The 12042-nt window shown below is 35.3% G+C and overlaps 1 protein-coding gene across 23 annotated transcripts in view; it reads left to right on the forward strand.

Moving 5' to 3' along the window:
- LOC130440507 (cAMP-specific 3',5'-cyclic phosphodiesterase) overlaps positions 1–12042 on the forward strand; it is a 266092-nt gene that overhangs the window by 151245 nt on the left and 102805 nt on the right. For 2 of the 23 annotated variants that reach the window (XM_056773696.1, XM_056773699.1), the window contains exon 2: positions 7249–8152. The exons of 19 other annotated variants lie outside the window; for them this stretch is intronic. In XM_056773696.1, coding sequence (XP_056629674.1) covers positions 7398–8152 — 755 coding nt within the window. In that variant the 5' untranslated portion in view covers positions 7249–7397. Of the gene's footprint in view, positions 1–7219; positions 8153–12042 lie in introns of all 23 variants that reach the window. 2 more of the 23 variants (XM_056773695.1, XM_056773697.1) reach the window with 1 other exon arrangement.

Genomic DNA, 12042 nt, shown 5'->3' on the forward strand with positions numbered 1-12042 from the left:
TATTTAGCAAATGTTTTGAATATTCAAATTAGATCCATAGTTATCTTGTAGAATCACGCGACGTCCTTTGAATATGTACAACCAGTAAAGGAACTGACGTTACAAAAATATAGAGGGTGTCTCATGAATAATGTCGAAGTATAGTCGATCGTGTTCTATGGTTTCAATTCAGCTATTAGAGACCTTGGTGAAGCCATATATAAATGCAATTTCAATGTCTTCTTTAGATTAATACTATGGATCTGATGCCGTAGGACTCCGACACCACCAAGTTCTTCGATCTTATTACACAACTCTACTCGACGTTTCACAAAATCATGCCGTCGTTTCCAGCAAGCAATAGAACTGGAGATTTTGAACAAAACAAATATAATCTCAATGTAGTAGAGTCGTTTATCGATCTAGGTTCAATAGTAGCAAAACCATCGGCGAACCATACCATAAATCAAATAGTATGACATAGATACAATCGTTAAACTAGGTGTCAAACGGACTGGACACGTAATCAGACCAATTACTATGGCAGACAAAAACTAAATTGAAGCGGAAATCTATAAACTGATATCAGACTTCACAATGATGATTATCAGGAACAGCAAAGATAATATATCACCAAGGAATGTTGGAATCCATTCCAAGAACCAATAATTTTTACCGGAGGGAATCTACAATTCGAAATTATACAAAATAAATTAATGATTGTAATAATGAAGTAACGAAATGAAAAAGGAAACAGTAGAATGTAGATACTTCGTTTTGTCTTTCTAATTTTATCGGGTACGTTCCATTTAACGCCCATGTCTTCGACCTCTGAAATTTCCGTTCCACTAATGATTTTGGTTGTTGATATCGATACTTATGATTTGAACTTCAGATTCACTGTGAAGTTTAATCCAACATTTGAGACTCTAATATCAGTTTCGGGACTTGTTTCTTCACTATTGTTTTCAATACCGTCTGCTTTGATAAATGCCCATTGAATTGCAGACCAATATATCGAGCATGTTTGCTTATTGACGCAAAAGGTGGACCAAAATTTGAAGTGACTAAAAAATATCACGCGCATTTTCATAATCAACGAAAGAGGAACCGTATTTGAAGAAAAAGAAAGTGCTTTTACATCAGGATGACGCACTTTCTCAATTGCACTTGGAATTGGTTCACCATCCACTGTATTCAACAGATTTGGTCCCCGATGAGTTTTTTTCCCTTTTTCCTAAATAAATATATAAAAAATTGTGTGTGTCAGCGACGCACGACTGGAGTTTACTCCTTAAGTTCGATAGTCTAACCAGACGCAAAAAGAGTTTATTTAACTTAAAAAAGATTGGTTGATTGCCAGAATATTTTGGGCTTCCTTTATTAATTTTTTTTTTAATCTGTAAGCTCGCTGTCTCTTGGCTGGAGTTTTTGGAGGTTTAGATTTTTTCCTAGTCAAAAAATATAAAAAAAAAATTAGAAAATTTATAAATGCATAATTATAAAAATTTTAACCGACTTTAAGAAAATTGATAAAAAAAGGTTTTTATAAACATTTTTTTTAAATTATTATAATTAATTTTTTATTTAAAATATAATATTATCTTAATAATCAACAAAAATGGTTATAAAAAGATAATTATGGCACTAAATCTTTTACATACAATAATGAATAGTACATAAAAATTATTTAAATAAGCTAAAAAATAAATTTTCGAAAGAAAATTATATAAAAACATTATTAAAATGAAAAAATATTGTCGATATTTCTGATAATATTATCGAATTATTGACTACAGTTGTTAATATTTAAAAATTATTTATAAAATAAATCATAATAACGTGGAAGAATTTATAGACATCGACAAAAAAATTAATTTTTGGTTAGGTTAGAAATTTTCAATTTTATGTGGATGCGCTCGATAATTCATATTGGGTTGATTATCTAATTTTATGTGTTGTTTTCAAATATATATTTATATGAACTACATCGATAATTATTAAAATATTTAATAAATACAAATTGCACATGTTCATACATATAATACATGAATTATAACGTACCTTGCAACCACGTGTTTGTTAGATGTTCCGGCAATATCATCTACACCTCTTTCTGCCATAGTTATTTGAAAATATTTTCAATTCACTTTAGCGGAACACAATGATAAAAATTAAAACTTCACAATAAAAGCAATATAAGTATGTTGACACTGACAAAAACGTAACGAGGTCATTCATCGATAGATTTTACTCCTCACATTTTTCTCATACCGGGCCCCTTATATATGCAAATCGATTCTTAAGGAGTAAACTCCAAAAATCAACTATTTTCGACTTGATTTAGTTTATGCAATTTTATTGTAACTAAATTAAATTGAACCCAGTGGGTATTTATTGATTTTTTTGCCATATTTTATCCATCTAGCATACAATGCCTCTAAAATTACTTCGGACCATCCATTTTGTTGTAGCCCAGACAATTTCCCGTGTAATAAGTCTCTAAAATAGACGACATTCATCTTATTTGAGCTGATTGTATCTTGTCTTCTATTTCATTCAATTTTCTTTTATACCTTACACGATTTTAGTAGACGTAGACGTCATCAAGAAAATATTTTTGTTATAAAAATATAATACGAAGAACGAAAATTCTAGATTATATAAGAGCGCTTATATTTTAAGTATTATTTATAAATTTTAATATGAAGCTAAACATATTTTTAATCTAAAAACGTTACATGAAAATACGCCTGTCATTTTTGCTTTGTACCTAATGTAATCCAACGTTTTAAAACAGACTCAATGCCACTCAAAGTACTGGGCTTGTTTGTTATAAAACTACACAAAAAGAAACGTCCAAAACGTGGAAATCGCATAAACAGTTTTCAGTTCCATTGTGATTTGAAATATGATGTAGTTTTTCATGTTTATTAACGATGAAAACGTACCGGTGGAAAAATCTAATCAATTTCGCCATGAAATTGGTTGATTTCATCTATTTTATAAAATGCTAGAATATGATTTTCAACAATTTTAATGAAATGACAAATAGGTGAGGTTATATATTCTGAGATACAAGAAACTACACCTTAGGAAAAGTAGTTTATTCAAATTCAAAGACTGTATTCTTCGCCCTGTGAGATACTGGCGACTATGCAGCTTACCTCTTTTAGCTTTAAAAGGCTTCAACATAAGTATCGTACGCTAAAACTCACAGAGGAGCCATCGGAGGTTTCTTTCGGTTCCTTACAATGAGCATACCAGTAACTCTTCTTCTTCTTTCATCTTTGCTCAATGAATTTTAGGACTAGTTGGTAGAATGAGGCACCTACATTAGAGTAACTTCATCGGTTGCTACCAGTGAGTCCATGGGTGTAGTCCCATACTATCTTTGTTTCAAATGCTTGAAGGATTGCTCTGCTATCTGATATCTTTGCATGGCGATAGTTTCGCCATATATTCCTGCCCATACTTGTCCATTTTTGATCCATCAGTATACCAATTAACCTCGTGGGAAAACAATCTCTGCATTTGTCTATTACTGTCGACTTATATGCTCAGTTCGGTCGCTGGTTCTGCTCCTTGAATCCCTTCATTACTTCACTTTCCACAAAAGTCTTCAAGCAGCACCGGGACATGATCATTTCTACAAAGTGAAAGCTTGAAGCCACCATCTTTTAGAATACTCCTGCTTTATCTATCTGATTCTCCGTCGTCAAACGTTAACCACGTAAATGTTTAAAGAATAACTAGAAATCATGGCCAAATCAGGTGAATGTTGACTGAATCACTTACTGTACTACTGGGTTTTCCAATAAGAGGTGTTATTTTGAATAGCCCGCTATTTCGGTAAATGTCACTTTTGAAGCTGTCATTTTTTGACATTTGACAAGTAGAAACTACGCCATTTATGAAAATGGAACGATACACGCTTCAACAACGCATTGAAATTATTAAAATTCACTATAAAAATGGTGAAAGTTTGGCAGAGACGGTTCGTAAAACGAAAACATTTTTGGGTCGACGTGAAGCACCTTCTCGGACCGCAATACAGAAATTGGTGGAAAAATTTGAGCTGTTGGGACAAGTTAGTGATGTGAAGAATAAAACCCGTGCACGTCGCTCAAGAACAACTGAGAATATTGCTGCTGTAGCCCAAAGTGTTGAAGAAAACCAAGGTTTGTCCATTCCTCGTCGTTCTTTGGAATTAGCCATTCCACAAACGTCATTACACCGTATTTTGCATAAAGACTTGGGTCTTAAGGCCTATAAAGTTCAGTTAACACAAGAACTCAAGCCGGCCGATCATCAACAACGTCGTGTCTTTGCTGATTGGGTCCTTGAAATGCATGAAAATGATCCGGAATTTCATCGAAAAATCATCTTAACTGATGAAGTCCATTTCCACCTTGGTGGTTACGTCAATAAACAAAATTGTCGAATCTGGGGCTCGGAAAACCCAAGAGTTATTGATGAAAATCCTCTCTATCCTCAATGCGTGACTGTTTGGTGCGATTTATTATCTGGCGGTGTCATTGGACCTTACTTTTTCGAAAATGAGGCTGGAGCAACAGTTACTGTGAATGGATTGCGCTATCGAGAGATGATTAATGATTTTGTATGGCCGGAATTGGATGGTATTGATTTGGACAACGTTTACTTTCGACAAGACGGCGCTACGTGCCACACAATCAACGAAACCATCGATCTTTTACGGGAAAAATTTCCGGACCGTGTTATCTCTCGAATATTGGCCACCGAGATCTTGTGATTTAACACCTTGCGACTTTTTCCTTTGGGGCCAACAAAGAAAGATAAGGTCCACGCCAACAGTGCAGCATCGATTTAAGACCTCAAAGATGGAATTCGTGAGGCTATCGAGGACATAGGGCAGCCGCTTTGCAATTTGGTTACGGAAAATTTCATGAAAAGGATTCGGTCCTGTAAGCGCAGTCGTGGCGGCCATTTGGCTGATGTTGTGTTCCATTATTAACGGCATACCTTCCTCTTTATAATGAAATAAACATCCGATCATTTATCTCAAAAAATGGCATTTTTCTTTGAATATCAAAACACCTCTTATTGGAAAACCCCTTAAATACGTTATCAATTGGAAGATTATTTTATTTCTATTAAAGTTTCGCAGGTTAATGTTAAGGATCGTAGAGAACTAACTACCTAAAACCTAATCTGCACCATCTTGTAACTCGCATAGATCAGAGATCATATTTGATATATCAGGGCTGGAATTGTGTGGATATGTGAGGGTAGTGGGGTGCTGTTCGACGAAACAACTTTTCCTTTCACTTAAGGGCGATAGAAAAATTGTCAAGGACAGCAAGGCATTCGGCGTTTGCTCTACATTCGTTTATTGGACGGATGTTGGTTTTATACGAATGAAGTTGGGCGAATTGCCTCCAAGTGCCTTGATGAGACAGATTCGCCTCGTACTGGCCGTCCAACTGAGAGTGTGACTGAATCTCACTTCCAAATAGACGGTTTCTCCGCGGATTTCGAAACGTTCTCCCTAAGTAGATAGTCCGAGGTAAAAGTCGTACGCCTCGGATATCGGAAGGATTGAAGACGATGGGTTGGGCTCTTTGAGAACCCTCCACCTTCTGCACCAATCCGAAAATTGCGTCAGGTGGTTTTTGGTATCGGGCGTTGTTTTGGACGTAAGCAATCGGTGCTGTATTATCCAAGCGGTAACGAGGGGCTGTGGTAAGAATTTTGTGGATGTTGATTAAATCTTGTTACTCAATTATAAAAAAATCGGGAAAAGTTATTTAAATATAACATTAAAAATGCTCAACCCCGAGGAATGTTTTTTTAAAACTAACTGTATCTTCCATCTCTAAGTGCTTGCGTAGTTTCACTTTTTTAGATGTAAATAGAAAAAATTTCTACTTGGTTTTTATGAATTTGAAAAATTAATTACGTTTTGAATATCCCCGGTATCTTAAAACCGGTATTAAATGCCATTCTGTATGAATATGTAACAAGTTTATTTTTATCATGAACTCGGTTTCCTATTGTGTACATTGTCGGGCATTTTGTATGGAAATGTAGAAATACTTTTCCGCATTTTCTAATTAAATTTTTCAAGTGTTCAAATATTCTGCACCGCGATTATTAATTCAGTTGCGGAATAATAATTATAAATAAGTAGCTGTTAATTTTCTTATCTAATATATTTCAAAATTCATTTAAAAAGATAAATACATGGTAATATTAATTAATTTTGCTGCAATAACCTGCACGAAAAACAAAGCAAACATCTATTTTCGTTAAACAATTCCATATGGTAGAAAGCGCGGAATTTCCGGATTTAATTTCTCAGTTTCAACTTACCTGCCCTTCGGATAGGTTTACAATCCACGTGCTTTGCATTATAACATTTCATGCCAATCCAACATAACATCAAAGTCAAAAATACGTAACTAAAGATAGAGGCTTTAAACGTGTCGCTTTTTGTGATTGTCGCAGCAGTAAGTTCGAAATTCACTGCGATCGAATCATTGTGAATTGGACTGCATTATTAAACAGATGCATTTGGAAAACAATCATTATTATACCTCATTAACTTGCTACAACTGATTATTTAATTGTAAAACGTAAATAGACGAGTAAAATGTACCTGCCTGTAAGGGTTTAAACAGGGTACCAGACGTGAACGTGACCATAAATTTTTTACAACTAAAACTAAAGAAAAAAAACATTTCAATTCCAAAGTATCTTTATAAATAATAATGGTAATCAGAATAATTTGAATTAGAGTCATCATTTGATTGAATTATGAAGGGTTGTTAAGAGGGTGATACCACATACTAATCTTCTTCTTTGATAACATGTTCAACACAGTTTTTCCAAAGCTTTAGGCGATCTGCTGCTCGAACTTTCTTCACGAGTTTTACGTTTTACAATCACTTTACTCAGTATTCAGAGACTGATTAGATTTTCCTGATTCTGATTTTACTTTTGCCCATATTAACTCTATAAAGTTAAATATGCAATAGTAAGGATGTAATCTGAGAAGAATTTGACCCTGTTCGTTGCAGAGCTTGTCAATATAATAAATTTTCTCTTTCCAATTTTACTACAAAAGAATCCGATATAATTGGACCTATGTCTGTAAGCGATTACATTTACGTAGTTTTGCTTTTAATGGATTTCACACCAATTTCGAAGAATTTAATGCTCAATAATGAAATATGTCACCAATATTTGATATTTGTAGGACCACATCTTGAATTTTGTCTCGTTCAGATTCGGCCTTAAATTAAATCAAAACGCTCCTTCGAAAACGTAACTAATCTAATGATGAACTAGCTAAAAAAACTATGCGACTTGAAAGTGTTTTGTGACAATAAACTATCATCATCAGAACCACATACAAACTCATAAAACAACAGAAAATGGAAGAGGACGAAGAAGATATTTCCTCTTTATCAAAAGCTCCATCCACGGTAACTTTGACCCCTCAAAACGTCCACAATTTAACCGAACAAAAACAACAAAACATACCGAAATGTCATATCATCACTCAGCAAGCAAGCGGAGATTCGAACGAATCAGAATCAGAGTCGACGAAAGCTTCACCGAGATATTCGCTGTTATCGAAAAGTCCGCATTCCAGCTCCTCGCAAGAAGAATACGAACCCGAAACTAAATATAAAGGTCAATATTTATCGGCTTCGATGAGGACTTGTACTACCAAAAGTATGGAAAGCCTCAGAACGTCGCCAAAAACTTTTTTATCGTCTAGCGAGCGTGACGTTAGAAGGGTATATCTGGAAACGACGGAAACAAAATCATTGGAAAGCATAGAAAGAGAAATGAAACTTAAAAGACACGCTGTGAGCGGAGAGGCCTCCTTAGAAACGGCCGGTAGAGAGGACACTTTCACGGCCGAAAGAAAGAGGGTGCTGTGGTCGGGAAAAATGAGAATACCGCAACATTTGAGTTTACCGCCGCCCACGGGTTATTTGAGTTTGAGTCCTGGAGATCGCAGATTAACTATATTATCACCGCATTCGCCTCACAAGATGCCGGATTATTTCAATCCCGGAACCTTGAAATCGAGAAGGAAAAAAGCTGGTGTATTACCGAAGTTGTTGCTACCAAGAAGCGATTCGGAAATCAGCGAAGTGTTTTCCGAACACGGATTAGAGTAAGTATTCATTTTTTTTTTCTCAAATATAATCAAATTATTACCAAATTAGATACTCAAAAATTGGTATAACGTTGAATCACCAATTAGGACGATATTCCATTCAAATGTTGAATAATAATGGAATGAATCATTGTAGAAATCTTTATACGATTTTCTTTGTCCTTGTCAATGTTTCCCGACGTTGATAAGCTTGTTTTTTTTTCTTGTTACAACGAGCTATAAATCATAGTCGCTTGTCTAAATTTATACGTAACGATTCTTCTTAGTTTTTTCAAATGTCACCTCTCATAAATACAAATATAATTGCCCTTGTGACGATACGAACAGTATCAAATTTATGGAAATTCGAGAGGAAAATATTTTAGGATAATAGTGTCGAGCATCACTATACCAGGGTGGTCCCAGAAGTACCTGACCTGACTTTTTATACATCAGACTTCGATTATTGACGGTTCAAAACTAAATCGTGAACGAAGTCAAATTGTCGTGAATGTGATTGGAATTCACCAGACCGAGATCGGATCGCGAACGAACCGTAATCGACCTTATATACCTTAGACCAGGGGTGCTCAAACTTGAACTGCTGGCGATCTACCTCAATATTTTTTGACTACTTACGATCGACTCTGAGAGGCTGCAAGTATATGTGATGCAGGGTTGTCGTACATACACGATACACCCTACCTACCTAGGTAGGGTGTACCGTAGCATATATAGATATTAGCTTTCTGCACAATATAGGTACATTATTTTAGTCAAGGTTTGGGTTAGGTTTAGTTAGGTTGTTCTCTACAATATCAATGAAAAAACTCATAGTTATTCAAAATTGCGAGTTTATTGGTTGTTACAAAACAAAAGAGTTACATATGGTGTTAAACCTAACTAAAGAGTGGCTTTGGATGTTGAAGCGTGTCCTCAGCATACTTTTCATAAGATGGTACGTAACCACTGAGTGCTAATCGCAAGCATGATGACGTATGATCGTCAGTTAGTCGATTGCGATATTTTGACTTAATTATCTTCATTTCAGAAAATGCAGACTCGCACAAGTAAGTTGGCCCAAACAATGCCGTCAGTTGAAGGGCGATTTGCCTTAGATTCGGATATTTATTTTCAGATATAAAACACAACTCATTTTCAACAGAACATGAGTTCATATTAAACTGACTTGCTATTTCAGTAGCTAATTCCTCAATGTTTTTACATGAAAAAGGATAACTCATAAATGATGCTAAACTGACGAATCCTTGCTTTCAAAGACGGGAAATGTTTCAGATCCTTTCTTTTCAGTTGATCTATCATAAGTTGCAATTTACTTTTGAATGCGTTTACTGCGCTAATCATCTCAATAATAGTTTTTCCTTTACCTTGAAACTCCAAGTTAACGATGTTTAAGTGCATTGTGATGTCAGTCAAAAATGCCAAATCAGTCAGCCATTTTTCGTTTTTCAAAATCTGAGTGTCATCACCTCTTTCTCTGTCTAGAAAAGCTGTTATTTCGAGCAATAATTCTTGAAACCTTTGTAGGAACTTTCCACGACTCAACCACCTGACGTCTGTGTGAAGAACTAAATCAGTGTGTTCAGCTGACTCCCTATCTTCCAACTGCAACTGAAAGAGCCGCCGTTGCAAGCTACGTGCACGGATGGAATTCACAATTTTTGTTGCAATGCCCATAATTTCCTCCGTGTTTAAAACTTTGGAACACAAAACTTGTTGATGTATAATGCAATGGAATGAAAAAAATGAAGGGAATTTTTCATTAGCTCGCCACAATGCCACAAAACCGTTTTTGTTTCCAGTCATTGCTGGCGCTCCATCGGTTGTAATGCACACTAATTTATATATTGGTAGCTCGTAGTTTTTTACAAAATTAAAGAAAACTTCATATATATCTTCGCCGCGGGTCTTCGCCTTCAGAGGAATGATTGTCAAAAATTCTTCCTTAGCCGACATGTCATTGAATACCATCCGAATAAAAATACACAGCTGTGTGTAAGTAAGTATGTACATTCCATGATATAATGTTTTAGTTTATCTGCGATGTCCTGACTCATGACTTCAATACGCCTTGTGACAGTCGGACGAGATAACTGAAGTTCTCTAATAGCAGACATGATTTCTGTTTTATTTTTAAAATCTCCAAATAAAGTCTCACCCGCTTCAATAAATGCTTCCTTCACCACCGATCCATCTTCGAATGGTTTCTCGTGTTTCGCCAATATATGAGATATCGTAGCAGCTTTTGATTGTTTGGCTGGTCTTGTGAACATGGTTTGTTCTTTTTTCAAACAAGATATAAAATTACTTACTTTTCGTTTTCTTAATTCACTCTGTGGCGGAAAATCCTTTTGATAGTTTTTATGAACCGTTTTATGATGCCTCTCTAAGTTACCACGCTTAGGTATTGCAACTGACGCACGACAAATAACACAAATGCACTTATCCTTCACCACACAAAAGAAAAATTCTTCCTCCCAATCCTTATTAAAATTATGATACGTTTTAGATTTCTTCACTGCACTCATTTTCCACTATTTAATAATAAACTTTGTATCGACGTAGTATCGCTATCAAGTTACAATTCAGAATGACTCCAATTCATGCAGGCGCGACATTTATATCGGCGTGAAAGAAATTTTCGAATGTTCCCGTCAAACGCGCCGCCCGAAACTAGACAGTACAGTCTAGTCTAGAAACAACGCGGCTTTTCTTTGACAAGTGCCGCGCGTTCCTTTGATAAAGCCGCCTTTTGCCGCAAGCAGTGTTATTTTATTACGTAATACATTTTTGTAGTTTAGTTACCTACCTACTTATTAAAAATTTTTTTCTTCTCGAGATCTACTCAAAAAGCACTCGCGATCGACTGGTCGATCGCGATCGACCGTTTGAGCACCCCTCCCTTAGTCCTTATACTTTTCCATTGTCATGGAAACTACCATGTAATAAAGCAAAATTAGTTTAAAATAGTTGTAAACTGTGAATGAATACTTAAAGAGGAAATGGATCTAGTAATAATGATAAAATGGATACGGGCAATGTTCTCTTTTAAGAATTAAATAGTAAAGTTATCGAGATGGTGGCGTCCAGGGGCTGTCCACGAGGCGGAGTTTCGTTTCCAACCCTGGAGTGTATAATCGTTAATCTTAGACCTGAACAAGACAGGCGTGGATTGGTCAAGGAGGTCTGTTTGCATGGCCACTACGTTCCACTGAATCAAATACAATAGACCAATTTATTTTGTGGATGTAAACACAAGGAACTAAATGATCAATAGAATAAACTCCCATATAAGGCAAAATCTTGGAACGCTCTCCCAAATTCAATCCGTAGACTCCGGAAGTGTGTAGAAATGCAAGTTTTTCATTTGATAAATTGTTCGACGGTATTTAGCTCAATTATAAATGTCTGATTATATTTTTTTGGTAGACATTTTCCAAATAATTACAATTTATGATAATTTTTTTGAGAATATCTCTTTATGGCGAACGATTTCCTTGGCTGGCTACTTAAATATAAGTTCCTATTTTGCTTTAAATTTTTAACATCAACACCATGCATACTACCAACGTTTTTTTCGGTTTTTTTTTCACGTCGTAATCAATTAAAACTGCAAGAACCAAAATTTTGTAAATAGATACAAATAAATAGATAGAACCATGAAGTTTTAATTGATTTTATTTTTTCTTGTTGCTGTTAAACCAATTTACATCACACACCCTTTAAATTTAGATCGTGCGCCTACAATACAAGTTAATATTTATATCAAAAGGTTGATGTATGCTGGAAAGTTGGTTATTGATTCCAAAACTACCCCTTCAACATCATCATATCGTGTGTATGATTATTCGGCTATGTAACCCGTTCTCTCCATTTCCATTAAATTA

Source organism: Diorhabda sublineata, chromosome 2, assembly GCF_026230105.1.
Source record: "Diorhabda sublineata isolate icDioSubl1.1 chromosome 2, icDioSubl1.1, whole genome shotgun sequence".
NCBI lineage: Eukaryota > Metazoa > Arthropoda > Insecta > Coleoptera > Chrysomelidae > Diorhabda > Diorhabda sublineata.